At 42.6% G+C, this 24352-nt stretch overlaps 1 protein-coding gene and 1 long non-coding RNA gene across 2 annotated transcripts in view; one reads left to right on the forward strand and one right to left on the reverse strand.

Annotated features, from left to right (window-relative positions):
• The first annotated feature begins 1592 nt into the window (after positions 1-1592).
• Positions 1593-5240, forward strand: LOC112842624 (uncharacterized). Its single transcript, XR_003214484.1, has 2 exons — positions 1593-2627; positions 4052-5240. It is a non-coding gene; the product is annotated as an uncharacterized LOC112842624 (long non-coding RNA).
• An 891-nt stretch (positions 5241-6131) lies between these two features.
• The window catches only part of LOC106097313 (NACHT, LRR and PYD domains-containing protein 12-like), a 73442-nt gene continuing 55221 nt past the window's right edge, over positions 6132-24352 (reverse strand). Inside the window, exons 6-12 of the mRNA XM_025899326.1 lie at positions 21763-21939; positions 17086-17262; positions 14755-14931; positions 12427-12600; positions 9370-9546; positions 6827-7000; positions 6132-6151 (exon numbers count right to left, since the gene is read on the reverse strand). Of these exons, the coding sequence (XP_025755111.1) occupies positions 6139-6151; positions 6827-7000; positions 9370-9546; positions 12427-12600; positions 14755-14931; positions 17086-17262; positions 21763-21939 (1069 nt within the window). The 3' untranslated portion in view covers positions 6132-6138. The remainder of the gene's footprint in view (positions 6152-6826; positions 7001-9369; positions 9547-12426; positions 12601-14754; positions 14932-17085; positions 17263-21762; positions 21940-24352) is intronic.

Consider the following 24352-nt stretch of genomic DNA (forward strand, 5'->3'; position numbering starts at 1 on the left):
CACACGTTTCCAGCTATCATAGTTGCTTAGCAACCTGGGCAGCGCGACGGAGGCTAGACCGTCCCATTTCACAAGCCTCACACTTCCGGCCTTAGCGGTCTTTGAGTACGCGGCCCTTGAGGACCGTTGAGGCTGCAGACCCTGAATTGGGATACAGCCTATATGTATGTGTTATGAGAGTGTGAGTAATGTGAATGTCTAAGTTGTGGGATAAAATTGAGGCACAGGCAGCCAGAAGGGGACAGAGGGGGGGATGCCTCCCCTGCACCCTGGTGACACACCTTTACCCCAAGGCCCTGCATGTGTGGGTGATTGTGGTGGAGCGGGAAGAGGGAGGCAGCTGGAGATGGGGAGGGAAGCAAGGGAGGGGCAAGCGGGCCCAGGCCCATCTGGACCGGGGACCAGTTCAGCAGCGCCGCCCGGCCCCACAGAGCCCGGGACGGCCCACCCGATCCCACCACAGAGAAAACTGCACCCACCCTGTCATCCACTTATCCTCCAGGCTACACAAGACATAGACACCCAGGCTGAGTTCTTCCTCCACCTCTCCTGTATCTCCCCCACCTGCAGAGTGAGTTCCTGGAGAGAGGAGACCTCCTGCAAGACGTAACAGCCTCCCCCACCAGTCTTCCATACAAACGTTAGACATGCAAACACTTAACACACCAACACTGAAAGCATTTGAGTGTAAATTTCATTCAAATCAAACTTTATACACAATCACAATAATGGAAAAAAGTCTAAATATTAAAACACTACAACCACCGAAGAAACAAATAAAACCGATCACAATCAACATCAAAATATGATCATAGAAAAATAGAAGAAGAAGATGACAGCTTCAGCACCGCCCACGACCCTGAAAAGGATATGTGGAAGCGAACGGATGGATGGAAAAATAGAAGAGACATATCACACAATTCATATATGTTCATGTGATGTCTTTGGGTTCAAAAAACCCAATAACCTTGAATCCTTCTTTTAAATTACATTTAAATTTCAGCTGGTAGCAAAGAAATTAATCAGAAATTAACCACAATTAATCTGCAGCTTCATCAATGTGATGCTGAGTTTCTGACTGAAATTCAGTCTGAACATGTCTGACTCTGTTAAACAGTCAGAGTGTTTCTCTAACAGCAGGAGCCTCTTTACACTCAGCTTCACACAGACGAGCTGAGGAACGATCAAGCAAACTTCTTCTTCTGTCATTTTTAACAGCAGCTTGCATCCAAAGATGTTGCACTACTGCCATCTCCTGGCTTTTACTCTTACTTCTCTTCCAGATCCTCAGATCCTCTTGATGACATCAGTATTTCTCAAAAATGAAAAACCGCTCCTTTCACCTCATCATGACTTAACTGATTAACCACGTTTTCAAATGTAAGTTTCATTTCACCACCAGTTCCCACCCTCAACACTCTCCTTTGACTTCTATACTTCCTGCAACTAATAACCACATGTTCAACCGTCTCCATAGCATTACACCATCACATAACCCAGTCGGATGTTTCCCCATCATAAAAAGAGAACCATTTAGAAAGCAATGACCTGTTTGTATTCTCCTGCTACCTATTTAACCCACTACTCTTAACTTCTATTGTGTTTTGTACCCCATGTCTCCCTTTTGTTCCATTATCCCATGCCATTCTCCAGAAATTCTTACTTTGTGTCCAAACTATTCTTTTCCCTCAGATTTCAACAATGGTATCTGCACATCAATGTCTACTTTTTTAACAGCTGCTTTAGCCAACCTATCTGCTCTTTCATTACCCACAATACCTCGGTTGAGGGGGTCAGACCAGCACAGTCTCTTTCAGCACACATGGATATTTCCTCAGTCTCATAGACACTGAGAACAATTTGTGTGTGAGACTAAAGAAACAGTCCACACATAATTGACCAAAAGGCCTCTAAAGTTCTGTGGTTGCCACATTTCCGCATGACTGTTTAATTACAGCAAAAACCATAATTATAATTATCTTGATTGATATTGTAATCTCAGTTTTCAACACAATTGTTCATTAACTTAAACAATGTTACAACATAAATATATATTCTTAGTGCTTATTTTCTGATTAGATGGTTTTATGTATTTTAATAAGAGAGGCCTTTATAAACCAAGCCCAGATGTGAGAAAAAACTAGGTCAGAGGGTGACAGGTCGCCTAGCAACAGAGGCTTTAGTAAGGGGAAGTTAGAAAACAGGAAGTTTAGTGCAGAGCTGCAGAGGCATATTAATAAAATACAGAAAACCAGACAGAAAAAGCGGAACTAAGTAACACACACATTAGTCAGAGCAGACGGAGTTGTTTTGATCGAAACTGTGTGTCTGTGTGTGACCTATAGTAGAACTATGTATGCGTATTTTGCCTGGCAATGCTTTTAGAACTGGGGTACGTGCTCGTGGCTGCAGGTCTCCGTTTCCAGAAATGTAAAAATAAAGATCATTTTTTGAGCTTTGACCACTCTGAGTCGGAAGTCTTTCTCTGTCGCCAAAAGAATTCAAAAGAACGGAATTTAATAATTGGTGCCAGTGACCCGGATTCTTTTGCGGCTGAGAGGACAAATTCGGCTTAAGGTGGGATCTGATATGAGGCGAACAGGAGACCGGTCTAAAAAGATTTAAAGGTAGGCACAGCCTGTTCAAAGAAAAAAGCCAATTGTGCACATTGGATGAATTCTAAATTATCTGTTCGCCGAGCTGATGATCTTCACCATTAAATTGGCTCAGTAGTGGTGAAATTAAAGTAAATTATAAAATCTGTTAAGTAGATTTCGGGTGACATGTCCATGGTGATTTTGGGTAATTTGTGATAAATAAAAAGTAAAGTCTGGGGAATATTTGATGAAAACTTATTGTTGTTAATGCTGGGGTGAATTTTAAAGTTGATGTGACGTGTGCTTAAAGTTGATGTGTTAGGGGCGTGTCAATTGTGTTACGTCAGCCAAGAAAAGAGATTAGATTAGGACATTCGGTTAAGGGATTTAATTCCCAAATTGATTATAGGGTTGGACCCGAGCATCAGATAAATAAACTGGCGATTACAGTCCACAGTGGTGCTTCTAAACGTATTTAAATTGATCTAGGACTGGGGTTGGACTCCTAGGAGCTCAGTGTTCAGCGTGTGGCAACGACTCCTGATCGTGGACGCGCGGTCAGGCCTGGCGACGTCCAGTTAGCCCGGGTGGTTCCCGCGGGGATTCGAACTCCCGTTAATAACCAAGTGGTCGAGGATCACTTCTTTTCTGCGCTGTTTGAGCGAAGAGTTTGGCTCAGGCGTGACCATTTTAATGCAGGTGACAGGTAAAGCTTTAAGTAAAGCTTCAGGCGCCAGTTAAATACTGAGACGCTGGTTAAGTGGAGCTTCCGGTCAAGCTGCGGGGAGCGCTTTCAAATTAATATAGGGCCTAGAAATTGACCGTTATCGGTGACGGTGTTCCCGAAGTGGGTTGATTGACCAGCAAGGTTGGACCTGGGCTTAGAGGCTTTAAAATTTGTGAAAATTGTGTAAGAAAAGTCTGGTATCAGCAGAAGGGGCATAAGGGTTGGACCCGGGCGTCGGACGCCAGAAAACCCCCGTAGGGATCATGGTGTTTGTGTCTGTATGTACTTGGGTTGTCTGATTATTGTGTATTGCTGCAAGTGTGCAAGAATTCTGCTAACCACGCTGAGGATTTTGATGTGAAGGATGTCGTTTGGTTAATGTTTGCAAATGCAAAGAGCTTAGTATATGTGTGTGTGTGTGTGTGTGTGTGTGTGTGTGTGTGCTGAGGGTGCATTCTTTTTATATTAAAATTAGTAGAGTTAGAGAGGGTATATAGAGTGTGAACATAAAATAAGAGCTCGATTAGAAACGGATGAAAATCCAGTAAAGTGAAGAGTGTGTGTGTGGGTGTGTGTGTGGGTGTGTGTGTGTCTGGCAGGAAGTGAAGCAGGAAGTCTGAATATAGCTTGTGAGCTTGTGAGAGACGTTTCAAAATGAAAACAGAGGAATTAGAGAATGAAAGTGCAAAGTAATAGTAATGAAAATGATATTAAATAAATGTCTTAGTGTGTTAATACAGGTGCCCATGGACTTGCTCAACCTCCTGGAAGAATACAGCGGAAAAATGATAGATTAACAGAATTGGGACGAAAACAGGCTTTGGTTTAAAATTTCACAGCTTCACCTCTCATCCTGTCCTTATCCTGAGAAGAAGCTTAAAGGGCAGTTAATCTCCTGATGAAGAGAGAAGACAGACAGAACAACACCGTGGACTTGAAGAATTAACAGCAGGCAAAAAGACACTGAAGGGTCCAGCAGCATGTATGTTGATGGAAACATGCGCTCTGAATTACAAGCTGGAAAGTGTACCAGTGACATGACTGTGTGAAACCACTGGATGGGACTGTCTGAGTCTCATATTTGCCATGCTGGGAGTTAAGCGCCAAGAAAAGACTGAAAAGAGGAAGAGAGAATGAACAGAGAAGAAGAAACAGCTGATTTGGGCCTGCGTTTGATTTGGGAAGTTGAGGAAGTTGAGAGAAGAGGGGACGAGGACCGGTGAGAGGTGAAGGCTGGACGTGTTAAAGCGACAGCAGGAAAATTGGGTTGAACATTGAGGCTGAATTTGTGGGGTTTAGAAACATCCAGAGCATCACAACAGATGTTTTAGTATTTCACAGTGACACCAACTGTGCCATGTGTGCAACAGCGAAACCACCCAATCCAGGACCCTCCATCACTGACTGGGTATAGTGTTTTTAAAAAAGTAGTTTTATGTTATCTACAACAAAGTATCTGGTAGCGTGTTCAGATGGCCAAATCACACTATTAAAACATGCTTCCTGCTTGGAGACAGGGAGGACACAAATTGGCGTTAAGTAATAATTTGCCCGATTATTAATGTGTTAGTTTGCATCTACTTTACAATTATGGGCACATGATATGATAACGATATTTTAGCAGTTCAATGATAAAAGTATAACATTAATTATGGTGGGGGGTGGACAATGGCTATTACACTCGATGCACTCCAGCTGACTTACCTTGGTATGAATGACGACGTACTCACAGTTTGGCGGCTTGAAAATAGCCAAATCTTGCACCCAGCCATTTGTAAATTGGATGTGCGCCTCCAGTGACTTGTAATTACGAAACTGGTTCGCAGTGTAAGCGCTTACTCCACAAACAAGATACGTGAAGATATCAGGGTAGGACAGTGGCGGTAAGTCGTCTGGGTCTTTACTCCACTGCCGTATTTCATATGGGTCCAGATTTGCGATGCACTCTAATTTTTTCAAGTACTGCTGCTTCGCCTCAGGACGCAATCGGTATCTATACCGTCTGTTTTCTTTTGAGCTGCTTTTAAGCATGTTTCTTGTCGTCGTCGTTCCAACACGGAGCGTTTGTTTTGATTTGTGGACCCGGAAAACGGCGCAATACATTGCGGCGTGAACCAGGTGTAGGACTGAACTCTCCCACACACACCACATCACTATAAGACTGGACTCTCACACACATCACATCACCACACACACTCTGGTTTTTCCTCATGTACACTTCCTTATAATCTCTTTCTGCTATTTGCACATTTTTACTGTAAATTTCTCAGTTAAATCTGTAAATTTTGTAATAACCTGTAAATTGTAAATACTGTAAAACCACTGTCATTTAATGGTCGGGCATTGCACAGCTACAAGCATTTCACCTCATGTCATACTGGGTATGGTTGTGTGTGACAAATAAAATTTGAATTTGAATTTGAAAGTCTTTCCAGGTGAGTTTGATCCAGGAGGGTCTGAAGCCAGAGTCAGACAGAGACTGTGCAGAGACTGTAGAAGGACAGAGCAGCAGCAGAGCAGTCCAGATACACTGATGATCCTCTGTCAGATCCAGAGGGACACACAGGGATGATGCTGGACTCTACATTGTGTCTGACAGTGGAGCTGTTCTCAGAGCAGTTCACTCTGCAGCACTGACAGTCATCTGCACTTCATTCCTCTGTCAGTCACTGCTGGATGAAGCTCTCCTCTCCACCTCCCAGTAACATGGCCCAGTCAGAGCGTCTCTACACACAAGCTGCTGCTGCTTCAACCTCTCTGGATCATCAGGACACAGCTCCTCCTCTCTCAGCACACACACCGTCCTGTTTACCATCATTTCCTCCACCTGCAGAGAGAAGAAGGAAGAGCAGAGGAGATAAACGAGTGTTTCCAGAGACTCTTCATCAGCTGTCAGTCAGTGATGCAGCACATCCAGTATAAAGAGCAGCAGGGACTTCAGTGCTGGGACTGTACTAGGACTCATTGTTGCTTCACTTTTTCTAATCTTTGGATTTTTATTGAAGTTGATGAAAATGTTTTTCCCTCCTAGTTTGAGTTTGGACTTTCATTCATTAGAAGAAGCTTGGTGTGTCCACTCTGAGCTCTGTAGGAACCCCAACAACAAGCCCAACAATCCAGATGGACGGTTCCAGCTGTTAACTGGAGGAATTCCATCCAAACATCTGCTCTCACTAAATTCTTCCTCACCTACAGACTGTGTTCTTCACTGCTTTAAACTTGGAAATGAATGCAGTCATTGGTCTGCGTGCTGCTTTGTTCAGAGAGCTGATTGGCTGTTGACAGTGTTTGATCAGAGCATGTCAGCCGTTACCATGGTGACCATAAAGGTCAGAAACAGGAAGTGTTTGTGTCCAATCCTGAAGCCTGTCACCATTCTCCTCTCACAGCTTCACTGAGAAGCTGCAGCTTTACAGGAAACACTGGATCTTTGTTTCATACTGACTGTGTTTAGTACAATACTGCTGACAGCACCACCCACTCACTCCATCACTCTACTTACACCAGTTTCTCCAGTCTGTAGTCTGGACTCTGCTGAAGATCAGACAGCTGCTTCACATCTGGATCCTTCAGGTTGTTGTCCCACAGCTCCAGCTCTCTCAGATGGGAGGGGTTGGACTTCAGTGCTGCTGCCAGATAATCACAGCTGATCTCTGACAAACCACAGAACCTCAATCTGTATAAAGAATGAAAGATGTAAGTTTATTAGACAAAGTGTGAGCTTGAAATCATTCAGTGTTTCATTATCTGTTCAGAGCTGAAGAAGGTTCAGAACGTAGAAGTTTAGAAAATGGAAACTCCAAACAGCTGAAGCCAACAGGAAGCAGCTTCAAACAGGAAACTGTGCAGAGTTTCAGACTATATGTCCTGATGCAGCCAGTTGGATTTTGGAGATTTGAATCTCTGTTCTGTGACTAAGTCCTTGAATCATTTCTTCCAGTTGGTCCAACAAGACAGACTAAGTATTGGACATGTGTTGTGGCTCCATTAGGGGAGCTTCTACATGTGATGTGATGGCCCCTCTGGGTCTGTCAGGTCACAGCACTGAAGAGAGCTCAAACTGGGCACACAGTTGTTCCAGTCTGGACCAAAGACTCTATACTGGGACTGAGGGACTGCTTTGACTGCACCCACTGGGACTTTTTAAAGGCTCATGTTCTCACTTAGATCATCGATTTCTACTGACATTTCTTTCTGGGAAAAATGGGGATTACTTTGAAAACAGGAAGTATTTTCCCCAATAAGCAGCCCTGGATTAGTAAATCACTCCAACATGTTCTCAGGCAGAAGAAGCTGTCTTGTTATGAGGGAGAGAAGAAAAACATTGAGGCACAGAAACTTGTTGAAAGAGAGATAAAGCAGCTAAAATCAGGTGTAAAAGTAAAGCAGAGGATGAGCTGAATAAAGGACACTCAAGGCTGGCTTGGAAAGGAATGAAGTCCATGGTGGGGATGCAGAACAAGGAGCAAAGATGAATGTGATGCTGAATCAGCAGAAGACTTGGACTCATTTGATTCCAGCTTTGATATCATTGATTTCAATGAAGAGCTTTGTGATTGTAGCAAAGGGCTGGTAGCTCTGAGAGTCCCACTGATGAGGTGTTTGTGTGGAAATCTCTTAGTGGGACCAAAGAGAGAAAAAGCCCTGGTCCTGATGCTGTGGGAGGGAAATGATTGAAGTGTACTGTGAGGAACTGACTGGGAGATTTTCACACATTTTCCAGTCCTCCTTGGAACAACAGGAAGTTCCCAGCATATGGAAACAAAGGTTAAGTGTCCTATGGCACTCAGTGATGATGGTGCTGGGGCCCCACCACCTCCACCTCTTTGTAAAAGAACTAACTGTAATCTGAAGCTTCAAATGGAACTAAGACTTCCTCCACTAGGTGGCAGTGTCTGATGAGAAAGTGTTAGTGGAGCTGGCCTGGAGTCAGAAACAGGAAGATGCAGGATTTGGACTGAAATGGGGAAAAGTGGTTAGCACTAGTGCCTTAAAGCAAGAAGGTTGTAGGTTGAAGCTTGTTGGCCTTTCTGTGGAGGTTGGATGTTCTCCCACAGTCCAATGAAATGCTGCTTAGGTTCATTGGTGCTTCTAAATTGGCTGTAGGTGTGGATGTGAGAGAGTGCTTCTCTGTCTCTCTCTGTTGGCCCTGTGATGGACTGCTCACCTGTGCAGGTGGACCACGCCTCTTGCCCTATGACAGCTAGGGCACAGGCTGCAGCCCTGTGAGCCTAAGCTGAATAAACAGTTAGCAAAAATGATCCATAGATGGCCTGAAATTCCCCAGTTAGCAGTTTAGTAGATAGCTATGACATGCTAATCCCATCCAGCAGCTGTATTCTACCTGTAAGCTGATCCCTGCTGAGCCAAAGCACTTTTTCAGATACAAATTACAACCTTTAATAGAAACCTATTGGTCAGCATCTTATTAGCCTGCTGTTAGCTTCATTCCACAGAAAACTGAGAGAAACTAACAGAGTTGATAAAGAATAAAGAGAAATGAGCTGATTTAAAGCCTTTGAAGTGCTTCAGATGATCTGTGTCCACTTCTGTCCACTCATTCATTCATGTAAGCTTCTAATTCAGCTTTGATCTTCACAGTCTGCTTCATGAAACTCATTCTAACCCTGAATGTCAGAGTGTTCCTCCTTCTCTTTCCCATCATTCATGCTGGCAGTGGAGGAGCTTTGGATGTTGGACTGTGTTTTGGATGATGTGTGTATGTTTGTGTTGGACTGCTGTCTGTAAAGCAAACGCACATTTTGCTTTGGATTTCAGTGTCAGACAGACTTTAAGGTGGAATGAAGAGTTGGAGAGATTCACAGTGAATTATCCAGTGGAGGATTTTTCTTCTTCTTTGAAGGTTTGAAATGTGAACATTGTTCTGCTGCAGTCAATGGACTAAACCAGAGAAGAAGAAAACAGACTTTACCATGAAGATCCTCAGTGTGGATCAGTATAATATCAGCCTGATGTCTGCAGTTTAGTGTCAGCACAACTTTCACATCATATTCATCTCAGCACAACTAAAACATGCTGACTGACCCCAGAGTTTCAAGTCCACATCCTGGACTCTCCAGAAAACCACACAGATGCTTCACTCCTGAATCCTGCAGCTTGTTGTTGAAGCTCAGGTCCAGCAGTCTCAGATGGCAGGGGTTGGACTTCAGTGCTGTTGCCAGATAATCACAGCTGATCTCTGACAAACCACACTCCTTCAATCTGTATAAAGAATGAAAGATGTAAGTTTATTAGACAAGGTGTGAGATTGAGATTGTAAAGGAATTTCTTTTACTTATGTACTAATCACATTATTTTATTGTATAATGCCTTGGTGCCACTGGATTTTAACATGTCTGACACCCATACTGTAAGAAGGAAGTTGGGGGGAAGCAGACAACTCAACAGGAAGAGTCTTTTGTCTCTTCGAGGACTCTGGGGGATAGCAAGGGAGTGTGAACCTTAAGGTGTGAAACAGCTGTGTACTGCCTTCTGTTCCTGGAGAAGGTATTTAACTGAGAGCCATGCTAGGCTCAGTGAGACTCTGCTGACCCTGCCCCATGGTCATGTAGGCTCTCCATCAAGCTTGGTTGTCTGTTCTTTGTGTGCTTTGATTAAAGAATGTTGGCTACCGCTCACCGCTCATCTGCAGGCTTTATTTAAGTGGAAAACTTCCACAACAGAATGGCGCTGCGAGCAGGGTGGTCCGTGTGGTCGCTGAACAACGGTTCCGTGGACGGGCTGATCACCCCTGAGGGAAAAGGTACCTTTGTCCAACCGGCTGTTGAAGCAAAGGAAATGGAGGAGTCACGGAGCCGTGTGTTTCAGTCACCACCGAGACCATCGATTTTGAGGGGACCCCTGCAGATGGGTGAGTTGTAGCTAACTTGTATACAGTCATGGAGAGTTTTTTGTCTGGCCGAGGGGGGGAACGCTGGCTGACTCCGGAGTCCGTGTCTCCGGAGGAAAAATCCTGGCGGTTTGAGAACCCAGGCTTGTGTTGGGTACGGTTCATCACAAGGACATTGGCTCGAGCGCGCTATTGGGGAGAAGCCGGCCCAGACCTGTGTGCTCCAAACAGCTGAAGCCAACAGGAAGCAGCCTCAAACAAACACAACAAGAGAAAAAACTCTGAATGTTTCACATTAAAGTCGAACATTTATCATAAAAACAGGACAAAGACTTGAAGAAGTCGTGTTTTTCCTTCCAGCAACCACAAGGCTTCACTTTTAAAGGTGAAGTGTGAAAGAAATGGACATATTTGAAGTCCAACACCTTTTTCCAGTCACATGATTAAAGCAGACAAACTACAAGCTCATTTTCATTCCAACAAGTCATCTTCTGACCTGGACTAACAACACTGGTCTCTATGTGCAGCTGGCTGTGAGACCAGTGCTCAGGGAGCGTCTACAAAGTGCAACACTGAAAGAACATCACACACTCATTTGCTTCCAGCACTTTCACACAAACATCTACTGTCATTATTGTCACCAAACTCTGTGGATCCTTTATTGCAAATTCAAATGGGATCAAATGGTCAGACAAAAGAGGGTTATGAGGAAATATGATGAAATGTTGTGTATTAGCAGCAAGTTATTGAATCATTTTCCTCAGAAACCAAACAAAATGATTGACAAACATGTTTTTACAAACTCAGTGTTGGACTTGGATCAGCAGGATAAGCTGATGTTTAAAGGCATTTGAGTCTCGCTGTATGAGAGTCCAGTCATTCCTCAATATTTATGGATGATGTTCTTTCAGTGTTGCACTTTGTAGACGCTCCCTGAGCCTCACAGCCAGCTGCACATGGACCAGCTGACATTACCCAGCATTAGAGGCGGCTGTAAAAAAAATGGATTTTCCTATTTAAATGGTTTTAATTTGAATAAAGCGATGTTGATTCATTCAATCCTGAATGGATTTTTAATATAAATGTATTTTGCCAGAATCTCAGGTTAAAGCTCCCAAAAGTATTTCAACAACAAGCAAACAGATGAAACAGTAAATGAGAGCAGCTAAACACACAAAGATGGAAACACAGAGCGTGGATCGTTCACTCGACGGCACGTACACGGACACGCCGTCGAGGCTGAAAGTGGACAGCTCACAGATCCTGAAGCTGCAGGTTTCATCTGTCTCCAACCAAAACTGAGTGAACCAGCAGCAAAAGAAGATCCAAACTACGCTTTACGTTTGATGAACATCGTCATGAATTCTCTCTGACTTTGACCTTTACTTCCTGCACAGCTCTCTCTCTCTCAGTGTACTTCAAGAACAGTTTACCTTCAAAAATCAGTTTTCTGCATTATTCACTGCTTATTACGCACCAGTCTGCTGTTGTGTTCACTGCTGTCGGCCTCCGAAAACAAAGCCTCATTTCTGCTGTTCAATACTGAAGAAATTGAAACCTTTTAAAATGATGACAGATTACAAACTCTCAGCTGTGTCTGTAATCAAACCTCTGTAACTTTGCTTCACTTCAGCAGCATCAGGTCATGTTCACATGTTGATTCATGGTTTGCTTCAGTTTTTGATCGACTGCAGAATATTTTGAAGGTTATCTGCTATAAAAAGCCAGAAGAGGAAAATCTGCTTCATGTGTTTCTGTTTGATCCTCAGTGACTTTGACACAAAGGCCTCTGCTGTGATGATCACACCTCTGATCAAGTCTCACAGTGTTTGTTTTTATACATATGGATATGTGCTGATAAATGATCAGAATTAGAATATTTCCCACTGTCTGCTGTGTGCCGTGACCTTTGACCTGCTAAAGACAGTCAGCTGTGAATTATTCATTGTTGTGTCTGATACTTAGAACTGTGAGGAAGAACACTACACAGTTAATCAGGGTCCCCTCTCTCTGAATCAGGAAAGGTGGGCAGGCCGCGTGTGGGCCGCGGGCCATACGTTGAGTCTCACTGTTTGAAATGTGAACATTGTTCTGCTGCAGTCAATGGACTAAACCAGAGAAGAAGAAAACAGACTTTACCATGAAGATCCTCAGTGTGGATCAGTATAATATCAGCCTGATGTCTGCAGTTTAGTGTCAGCACAACTTTCACATCATATTCATCTCAGCACAACTAAAACATGCTGACTGACCTCAGAGCTTCAAGTCCACATCCTGGACTCTCCAGGAAACCACACAGATGCTTCACTCCTGAATCCTGCAGCTTGTTGGAGCTCAGGTCCAGCTCTCTCAGATGGGAGGGGTTGGACTTCAGTGCTGCTGCCAGATAATCACAGCTGATCTCTGACAAACCACAGCGCTCCAATCTGTATAAAGAATGAAAGATGTAAGTTTATTAGACAAAGTGTGAGCTTGAAATCATTCAGTGTTTCATCATCTGTTCAGAGCTGAAGAAGGTTCAGAATGTAGAAGTTTAGAAAATGGAAACTCCAAACAGCTGAAGCCAACAGGAAGCAGCTTCAAACAAACACAACAAGAGAAAAATCTCTGAATGTTTCACATTAAAGTCGTACATTTATCATAAAAACAGGACAAAGACTTGAAGAAGTCGTGTTTTTCCTTCCAGGAACCACAAGGCTTCACTTTTAAAGGTGAAGTGCGAAAGAAACGGACATATTTGAAGTCCAACACCTTTTTCCAGTCACATGATTAAAGCAGACAAACTACAAGCTCATTTTCATTCCAACAAGTCATCTTCTGACCTGGACTAACAACACTGGTCTCTATGTGCAGCTGGCTGTGAGACCAGTGCTCAGGGAGCGTCTACAAAGTGCAACACTGAAAGAACATCACACACTCATTTGCTTCCAGCACTTTCACACAAACATCTACTGTCATTATTGTCACCAAACTCTGTGGATCCTTTATTGCAAATTCAAATGGGATCAAATGGTCAGACAAAAGAGGGTTATGAGGAAATATGATGAAATGTTGTGTATTAGCAGCAAGTTATTGAATCATTTTCCTCAGAAACCAAACAAAATGATTGACAAACATGTTTTTACAAACTCAGTGTTGGACTTGGATCAGCAGGATAAGCTGATGTTTAAAGGCATTTGAGTCTCGCTGTATGAGAGTCCAGTCATTCCTCAATATTTATGGATGATGTTCTTTCAGTGTTGCACTTTGTAGACGCTCCCTGAGCCTCACAGCCAGCTGCACATGGACCAGCTGACATTACCCAGCATTAGAGGCGGCTGTAAAAAAATGGATTTTCCTATTTAAATGGTTTTAATTTGAATAAAGTGATGTTGATTCATTCAATCCTGAATGGATTTTTAATATAAATGTATTTTGCCAGAATCTCAGGTTAAAGCTCCCAAAAGTATTTCAACAACAAGCAAACAGATGAAACAGTAAATGAGAGCAGCTAAACACACAAAGATGGAAACACAGAGCGTGGATCGTTCACTCGACGGCACGTACACGGACACGCCGTCGGGCTGAAAGTGGACAGCTCACAGATCCTGAAGCTGCAGGTTTCATCTGTCTCCAACCAAAACTGAGTGAACCAGTAGCAAAAGAAGATCCAAACTACGCTTTACGTTTGATGAACATCGTCATGAATTCTCTCTGACTTTGACGTTTACTTCCTGCACAGCTCTCTCTCTCTCAGTGTACTTCAAGAACAGTTTACCTTCAAAAATCAGTTTTCTGCATTATTCACTGCTTATTACGCACCAGTCTGCTGTTGTGTTCACTGCTGTCGGCCTCCGAAAACAAAGCCTCATTTCTGCTGTTCAATACTGAAGAAATTGAAACCTTTTAAAATGCTGACAGATTACAAACTCTCAGCTGTGTCTGTAATCAAACCTCTGTAACTTTGCTTCACTTCAGCAGCATCAGCTCATGTTCACATGTTGATTCATGGTTTGCTTCAGTTTTTGATGGACTGCAGAATATTTTGAAGGTTATCTGCTATAAAACGGCAGAACAGGAAAATCTGCTTCATGTGTTTCTGTTTGATCCTCAGTGACTTTGACACAAAGGCCTCTGCTGTGATGATCACACCTCTGATCAAGTCTCACAGTGTCAGCTTTGTTTTTATACATATGGATATGTGCTGATAAATGATCAGAATTAGAATATTTCCCACTGTCTGCTGTGTGCCGTGACCTTTGACCTGCTAAAGACAGTCAGCTGTGGATTATTCATTGTTGTGTCTGATACTTAGAACTGTGAGGAAGAAGCTACACAGTTAATCAGGGTCCCCTCTCTCTGAATCAGGAAAGGTGGGCAGGCCGCGTGTGGGCCGCGGGCCATACGTTGAGTCTCACTGTTTGAAATGTGAACATTGTTCTGCTGCAGTCAATGGACTAAACCAGAGAAGAAGAAAACAGACGTTACCATGAAGATCCTCAGTGTGGATCAGTATAATATCAGCCTGATGTCTGCAGTTTAGTGTCAGCACAACTTTCACATCATATTCATCTCAGCACAACTAAAACATGCTGACTGACCTCAGAGCTTCAAGTCCACATCCTGGACTCTCCAGGAAACCACACAGATGCTTCACTCCTGAATCCTGCAGCTTGTTGTTGTAGCTCAGGTTCAGCACTCTCAGATGGGAGGGGTTGGACTTCAGAGCTGCTGCCAGATAATCACAGCTGATCTCTGACAAACCACAGTAACTCAATCTGTATAAAGAATGAAAGATGTAAGTTTATTAGACAAAGTGTGAGCTTGAAATCATTCAGTGTTTCATCATCTGTTCAGAGCTGAAGAAGGTTCAGAATGTAGAAGTTTAGAAAATGGAAACTCCAAACAGCTGAAGTCAACAGGAAGCAGCTTCAAACAAACACAACAAGAGAAAAAACTCTGAATGTTTCACATTAAAGTCGTACATTTATCATAAAACAGGACAAAGACTTGAAAAGTCGTGTTTTTCCTTCCAGGAACCACAAGGCTTCACTTTTAAAGGTGAAGTGTGAAAGAAATGGACATATTTGAAGTCCAACACCTTTTTCCAGTCACATGATTAAAGCAGACAAACTACAAGCTCATTTTCATTCCAACAAGTCATCTTCTGACCTGGACTAACAACACTGGTCTCTATGTGCAGCTGGCTGTGAGACCAGTGCTCAGGGAGCGTCTACAAAGTGCAACACTGAAAGAACATCACACACTCATTTGCTTCCAGCACTTTCACACAAACATCTACTGTCATTATTGTTACCAAACTCTGTGGATCCTTTATTGCACATTCAAATGGGATCAAATGGTCAGACAAAAGAGGGTTATGAGGAAATATGATGAAATGTTGTGTATTAGCAGCAAGTTATTGAATCATTTTCCTCAGAAACCAAACAAAATGATTGACAAACATGTTTTTACAAACTCAGTGTTGGACTTGGATCAGCAGGATAAGCTGATGTTTAAAGGCATTTGAGTCTCGCTGTATGAGAGTCCAGTTATTCCTCAATATTTATGGATGATGTTCTTTCAGTGTTGCACTTTGTAGACGCTCCCTGAGCCTCACAGCCAGCTGCACATGGACCAGCTGACATTACCCAGCATTAGAGGCGGCTGTAAAAAAATGGATTTTCCTATTTAAATGGTTTTAATTTGAATAAAGCGATGTTGATTCATTCAATCCTGAATGGATTTTTAATATAAATGTATTTTGCCAGAATCTCAGGTTAAAGCTCCCAAAAGTATTTCAACAACAAGCAAACAGATAAAACAGTAAATGAGAGCAGCTAAACACACAAAGATGGAAACACAGAGCGTGGATCGTTCACTCGACGGCACGTACACGGACACGCCGTCGGGGCTGAAAGTGGACAGCTCACAGATCCTGAAGCTGCAGGTTTCATCTGTCTCCAACCAAAACTGAGTGAACCAGCAGCAAAAGAAGATCCAAACTACGCTTTACGTTTGATGAACATCGTCATGAATTCTCTCTGACTTTGACCTTTACTTCCTGCACAGCTCTCTCTCTCTCAGTGTACTTCAAGAACAGTTTACCTTCAAAAATCTGTTTTCTGCATTATTCACTGCTTATTACGCACCAGTCTGCTGTTGTGTTCACTGCTGTCGGCCTCCGAAAACAAAGCCTCATTTCTGCTGTTCAATACTGAAGAAATTGAAACCTTTTAAAATGATGACAGATTACAAACTCTCAGCTGTGTCTGTAATCAAACCTCTGTAACTTTGCTTCACTTCAGCAGCATCAGCTCATGTTCACATGTTGATTCATGGTTTGCTTCAGTTTTTGATCGACTGCAGAATATTTTGAAGGTTATCTGCTATAAAAAGGCAGAACAGGAAAATCTGCTTCATGTGTTTCTGTTTGATCCTCAGTGACTTTGACACAAAGGCCTCTGCTGTGATGATCACACCTCTGATCAAGTCTCACAGTGTCAGCTTTGTTTTTATACATATGGATATGTGCTGATAAATGATCAGAATTAGAATATTTCCCACTGTCTGCTGTGTGCCGTGACCTTTGACCTGCTAAAGACAGTCAGCTGTGGATTATTCATTGTTGTGTCTGATACTTAGAACTGTGAGGAAGAACACTACACAGTTAATCAGGGTCCCCTCTCTCTGAATCAGGAAAGGTGGGCAGGCCGCGTGTGGGCCGCGGGCCATATGTTGAGTCTCACTGTTTGAAATGTGAACATTGTTCTGCTGCAGTCAATGGACTAAACCAGAGAAGAAGAAAACAGACTTTACCATGAAGATCCTCAGTGTGGATCAGTATAATATCAGCCTGATGTCTGCAGTTTAGTGTCAGCACAACTTTCACATCATATTCATCTCAGCACAACTAAAACATGCTGACTGACCCCAGAATTTCAAGTCCACATCCTGGACTCTCCAGGAAACCACACAGATGCTTCACTCCTGAATCCTGCAGCTTGTAGTTGTAGCTCAGCTCCAGCTCTCTCAGATGGGAGGGGTTGGACTTCAGTGCTGCTGCCAGATAATCACAGCTGATCTCTGACAAATCACAGCGCCACAATCTGTATAAAGAATGAAAGATGTAAGTTTATTAGACAAAGTGTGAGCTTGAAATCATTCAGTGTTTCATCATCTGTTCAGAGCTGAAGAAGGTTCAGAATGTAGAAGTTTAGAAAATGGAAACTCCAAACAGCTGAAGCCAACAGGAAGCAGCTTCAAACAAACACAACAAGAGAAAAAACTCTGAACGTTTCACATTAAAGTCGTACATTTATCATAAAAACAGGACAAAGACTTGAAAAAGTCGTGTTTTTCCTTCCAGGAACCACAAGGTTTCACTTTTAAAGGTGAAGTGTGAAAGAAATGGACATATTTGAAGTCCAACACCTTTTTCCAGTCACATGATTAAAGCAGACAAACTACAAGCTCATTTTCATTCCAACAAGTCATCTTCTGACCTGGACTAACAACACTGGTCTCTATGTGCAGCTGGCTGTGAGACCAGTGCTCAGGGAGCGTCTACAAAGTGCAACACTGAAAGAACATCACACACTCATTTGCTTCCAGCACTTTCACACAAACATCTACTGTCATTATTGTCACCAAACTCTGTGGATCCTTTATTGCAAATTCAAATGGGATCAAATGGTCAGACAAAAGAGGTTATGAGGAAATATGATGAAATGTTGTGTATTAGCAGCAAGTTATTGAATCATTTTCCTCAGAAACCAAACAAAATGATTGACAAACATGTTTTTACAAACTCAGTGTTGGACTTGGATCAGCAGGATAAGCTGATGTTTAAAGGCATTTGAGTCTCGCTGTATGAGAGTCCAGTTATTCCTCAATATTTATGGATGATGTTCTTTCAGTGTTGCACTTTGTAGACGCTCCCTGAGCCTCACAGCCAGCTGCACATGGACCAGCTGACATTACCCAGCATTAGAGGCGGCTGTAAAAAAATGGATTTTCCTATTTAAATGGTTTTAATTTGAATAAAGCGATGTTGATTCATTCAATCCTGAATGGATTTTTAATATAAATGTATTTTGCCAGAATCTCAGGTTAAAGCTCCCAAAAGTATTTCAACAACAAGCAAACAGATAAAACAGTAAATGAGAGCAGCTAAACACACAAAGATGGAAACACAGAGCGTGGATCGTTCACTCGACGGCACGTACACGGACACGCCGTCGGGGCTGAAAGTGGACAGCTCACAGATCCTGAAGCTGCAGGTTTCATCTGTCTCCAACCAAAACTGAGTGAACCAGCAGCAAAAGAAGATCCAAACTACGCTTTACGTTTGATGAACATCGTCATGAATTCTCTCTGACTTTGACCTTTACTTCCTGCACAGCTCTCTCTCTCTCAGTGTACTTCAAGAACAGTTTACCTTCAAAAATCAGTTTTCTGCATTATTCACTGCTTATTACGCACCAGTCTGCTGTTGTGTTCACTGCTGTCGGCCTCCGAAAACAAAGCCTCATTTCTGCTGTTCAATACTGAAGAAATTGAAACCTTTTAAAATGCTGACAGATTACAAACTCTCAGCTGTGTCTGTAATCAAACCTCTGTAACTTTGCTTCACTTCAGCAGCATCAGCTCATGTTCACATGTTGATTCATGGTTTGCTTCAGTTTTTGATCGACTGCAGAATATTTTGAAGGTTATCTGCTATAAAAAGGCAGAACAGGAAAATCTGCTTCATGTGTTTCTGTTTGATCCTCAGTGACTTTGACACAAAGGCCTCTGCTGTGATGATCACACCTCTGATCAAGTCTCACAGTGTTTGTTTTTATACATATGGATATGTGCTGATAAATGATCAGAATTAGAATATTTCCCACTGTCTGCTGTGTGCCGTGACCTTTGACCTGCTAAAGACAGTCAGCTGTGGATTATTCATTGTTGTGTCTGATACTTCGAACTGTGAGGAAGAACACTACACAGTTAATCAGGGTCCCCTCTCTCTGAATCAGGAAAGGTGGGCAGGCCGCGTGTGGGCCGCGGGCCATACGTTGAGTCTCACTGTTTGAAATGTGAACATTGTTCTGCTGCAGTCAATGGACTAAACCAGAGAAGAAGAAAACAGACTTTACCATGAAGATCCTCAGTGTGGATCAGTATAATATCAGCCTGATGTCTGCAGTTTAGTGTCAGCACAACTTTCACATCATATTCATCTCAGCACAACTAAAACATGCTGACTGACCCCAGAACTTTAAGTCCACATCCTGGACTCTCCAGGAAACCACACAGATGCTTCACTCCTGAATCCTGCAGCTTGTTCGTAGTCGAAGACCAGGAGTCACTACCCAGGTCCAGCACTCTCAGATGGGAGGGGTTGGACTTCAGTGCTGCTGCCAGATAATCACAGCTGATCTCTGACAAATCACAGCCCCTCAATCTGTATAAAGAATGAAAGATGTAAGTTTATTAGACAAAGTGTGAGCTTGAAATCATTCAGTGTTTCATCATCTGTTCAGAGCTGAAGAAGGTTCAGAATGTAGAAGTTTAGAAAATGGAAACTCCAAACAGCTGAAGCCAACAGGAAGCAGCTTCAAACAAACACAACAAGAGAAAAAACTCTGAACGTTTCACATTAAAGTCGTACATTTATCATAAAAACAGGACAAAGACTTGAAAAAGTCGTGTTTTTCCTTCCAGGAACCACAAGGCTTCACTTTTAAAGGTGAAGTGTGAAAGAAATGGACATATTTGAAGTCCAACACCTTTTTCCAGTCACATTATTAAAGCCGACAAACTACAAGCTCATCTTCATTCCAACAAGTCATCTTCTGACCTGGACTAACAACACTGGTCTCTATGTGCAGCTGGCTGTGAGACCAGTGCTCAGGGAGCGTCTACAAAGTGCAACACTGAAAGAACATCACACACTCATTTGCTTCCAGCACTTTCACACAAACATCTACTGTCATTATTGTCACCAAACTCTGTGGATCCTTTATTGCAAATTCAAATGGGATCAAATGGTCAGACAAAAGAGGGTTATGAGGAAATATGATGAAATGTTGTGTATTAGCAGCAAGTTATTGAATCATTTTCCTCAGAAACCAAACAAAATGATTGACAAACATGTTTTTACAAACTCAGTGTTGGACTTGGATCAGCAGGATAAGCTGATGTTTAAAGGCATTTGAGTCTCGCTGTATGAGAGTCCAGTTATTCCTCAATATTTATGGATGATGTTCTTTCAGTGTTGCACTTTGTAGACGCTCCCTGAGCCTCACAGCCAGCTGCACATGGACCAGCTGACATTACCCAGCATTAGAGGCGGGTGTAAAAAAATGGATTTTCCTATTTAAATGGTTTTAATTTGAATAAAGCGATGTTGATTCATTCGATCCTGAATGGATTTTTAATATAAATGTATTTTGCCAGAATCTCAGGTTAAAGCTCCCAAAAGTATTTCAACAACAACCAAACAGATAAAACAGTAAATGAGAGCAGCTAAACACACAAAGATGGAAACACAGAGCGTGGATCGTTCACTCGACGGCACGTACACGGACACGCCGTCGGGGCTGAAAGTGGACAGCTCACAGATCCTGAAGCTGCAGGTTTCATCTGTCTCCAACCAAAACTGAGTGAACCAGCAGCAAAAGAAGATCCAAACTACGCTTTACGTTTGATGAACATCGTCATGAATTCTCTCTGACTTTGACCTTTACTTCCTGCACAGCTCTCTCTCTCTCAGTGTACTTCAAGAACAGTTTACCTTCAAAAATCTGTTTTCTGCATTATTCACTGCTTATTACGCACCAGTCTGCTGTTGTGTTCACTGCTGTCGGCCTCTGAAAACAAAGCCTCATTTCTGCTGTTCAATACTGAAGAAATTGAAACCTTTTAAAATGATGACAGATTACAAACTCTCAGCTGTGTCTGTAATCAAACCTCTGTAACTTTGCTTCACTTCAGCAGCATCAGCTCATGTTCACATGTTGATTCATGGTTTGCTTCAGTTTTTGATCGACTGCAGAATATTTTGAAGGTTATCTGCTATAAAAGGCCAGAAGAGGAAAATCTGCTTCATGTGTTTCTGTTTGATCCTCAGTGACTTTGACACAAAGGCCTCTGCTGTGATGATCACACCTCTGATCAAGTCTCACAGTGTCAGCTTTGTTTTTATACATATGGATATGTGCTGATAAATGATCAGAATTAGAATATTTCCCACTGTCTGCTGTGTGCCGTGACCTTTGACCTGCTAAGACAGTCAGCTGTGGATTATTCATTGTTGTGTCTGATACTTAGAACTGTGAGGAAGAACACTACACAGTTAATCAGGGTCCCCTCTCTCTGAATCAGGAAAGGTGGGCAGGCCGCGTGTGGGCCGCGGGCCATACGTTGAGTCTCACTGTTTGAAATGTGAACATTGTTCTGCTGCAGTCAATGGACTAAACCAGAGAAGAAGAAAACAGACTTTACCATGAAGATCCTCAGTGTGGATCAGTATAATATCAGCCTGATGTCTGCAGTTTAGTGTCAGCACAACTTTCACATCATATTCATCTCAGCACAACTAAAACATGCTGACTGACCTCAGAGTTTCAAGTCCACATCCTGGACTCTCCAGGAAACCACACAGATGCTTCACTCCTGAATCCTGCAGCTTGTAGTTGTAGCTCAGCTCCAGCTGTCTCAGATGGGAGGGGTTGGACTTCAGTGCTGCTGCCAGATAATCACAGCTGATCTCTGACAAACCACAGTTCTTCAATCTGTATAAAGAATGAAAGATGTAAGTTTATTAGACAAAGTGTGAGCTTGAAATCATTCAGTGTTTCATCATCTGTTCAGAGCTGAAGAAGGTTCAGAATGTAGAAGTTTAGAAAATGGAAACAAACAGCTGAAGCCAACAGGAAGCAGCTTCAAACAAACACAACAAGAGAAAAAACTCTGAATGTTTCACATTAAAGTCGTACATTTATCATAAAAACAGGACAAAGACTTGAAAAAGTCGTGTTTTTCCCTCCAGGAACCACAAGGCTTCACTTTTAAAGGTGAAGTGTGAAAGAAACGGACATATTTGAAGTCCAACACCTTTTTCCAGTCACATGATTAAAGCAGACAAACTACAAGCTCATTTTCATTCCAACAAGTCATCTTCTGACCTGGACTAACAACACTGGTCTCTATGTGCAGCTGGCTGTGAGACCAGTGCTCAGGGAGCGTCTACAAAGTGCAACACTGAAAGAACATCACACACTCATTTGCTTCCATCATCCAACCTGAAGAGGAAACAGAGACGCCTCCCCTTCAAAGTAAAAGCTGCTCCTTTTGGACACAGTATCAAAGAAAGTCTACAGTATAACATAGAAAAGACAGAACAAAGTTTTGGTTGTTTTTATTTTTATTTTTATTTTTTTTATTTTTTTTTTGCTTGGCCCGTTTGGCTCTTTTGCCATCAGAATTATTGTCTAAAGGCAAAGAAAGATGCCCAACGGATTTACTTTACCAAACTGACCATCCCAGCCTTGCCGTAATGGTCCATTTGATTCACCTTTTATTGTTTATTTTATTTTCATTTGCTGAATACGGGACAGACTTTACTGGGAGAAAGAAAGAGGGAAAGAAAAACAGCTGAGAAGAGGGACGGGGAAAAATAGGGCAAAAAACAAAAACCAACAGAGCAAGCAGACAAAAAAATACATATATCGATCACCTGGATCACCTGTTGAAAAAGAAAAAAGAAAACAAGCAGAAGAAAACGAGAGTAATAGGATAAACAACATCACAATGATCTATGGGAATATGGCAGTAAATACTAAATGTTAAACATTATTGTGCAGCACGTAAGATCGACAGCGCACAGTGTGCTTTGAGGTAGGAGCCAAAAAGGGTGTAGTTTGTGTGTGTAATCACCCGTGTGTACACCTGTGAGCATGGACGCGCTTGTTTTTTTTAAAAGGTTCCTTCATGTAATGATCTGCTAGAGCAGTGGTTCCCAAAGTGTGGGGCCCGCCCCCTAGGGGGGCGCAGAGCTATTGCAGGGGGGGCGCGGCATGAAAAGGGAAAAAAAACAAAAACAAAAACAACGCTTGGACACTGCTAGCATGGGGCGCCCACACAAACGCAAAGCAGGAGATGAAGCAAAGCTGAATATGTTTCCAAACCAACTTCATTCTAAGCCAAAGACTAGAAAATATGGTGAAGCATATCTTCCCTTTGGCTTCACCTGCACAAGTGCTGAGGTAGGTCTCCCTTAGTTTTCCCTGCATCGGGAGCAGCGCTGGGCTGTTCAAATCACGGACAAACAGTATCCCACAGTTGTTTATGTTTTTGAACCCATTTTGTAGAGGGGTTTTTTTGAAAAATGTATTGATAGCAATGTTGAACATTATTACACAGGAAAAAAAACAACTACATGTAAAATAATTACACCGTGATGCCTCTGCCTTTCTAAATGCAGGGACAGTAATGGCCTGTATATGTAAGCGTGTAAAACCTGCAGAGTCAGATTAACAGTATTTTGTCTCTATCTGCCATTCTGCAATTCATCTCATGTAAACAATAACGTGGCGCACAGTGTGACGTGAAAAGGCACATACCTTTGACATTGCGTGACAAACTCTGTAGTCCTTGTCCACACATAAACGCAAAAAAAGGAGTTTTAAAAAATCTCCGTTCTCGGTGATTCGATACCCCGTTTACATGTGCCCGAAACAGCTGCGCGTTCAAAAATACCCGTGTAGGTGCGGACTGAGCGTAAAAGAGTTGGTAGTTTATTTTCTTACTACCTGTAATTTATTGCAGATTATTTGTATTTGCTTAATTGTTTAATAAATGTTTGAGGTGTGAAATAAACCGCAATGGAGCAAAATATGGGTGTGTGTGGTTGAAGGATGTGTGCGTGCGTGTGCGTGCGCGCGTGCACGCGCGGGGTGGGGGGCGCGAACATTTTTCTTGTTAAACAAGGGGGGCTCAGCAAAAAAAGTTTGGGAACCACTGTGCTAGAGGGTGTGGGGGGGCCACTGCCCCGTCCTCCAGGGCATGAAGCAGGTATGGAGGAGATCGAAACTCCAGACATCCAGAGGCCCCCAGAACACAAGAGACCAAGGAAGACCAACAGAGGGGCAGCCGCGCCACTATCCCCGAAAGAGCTGAGGAGAGTCCCAGATGAGGCGTCACTCA

The sequence above is a fragment of the Oreochromis niloticus genome, linkage group LG3, assembly GCF_001858045.2.
Source record: "Oreochromis niloticus isolate F11D_XX linkage group LG3, O_niloticus_UMD_NMBU, whole genome shotgun sequence".
Taxonomy (NCBI): Eukaryota; Metazoa; Chordata; class Actinopteri; order Cichliformes; family Cichlidae; genus Oreochromis; species Oreochromis niloticus.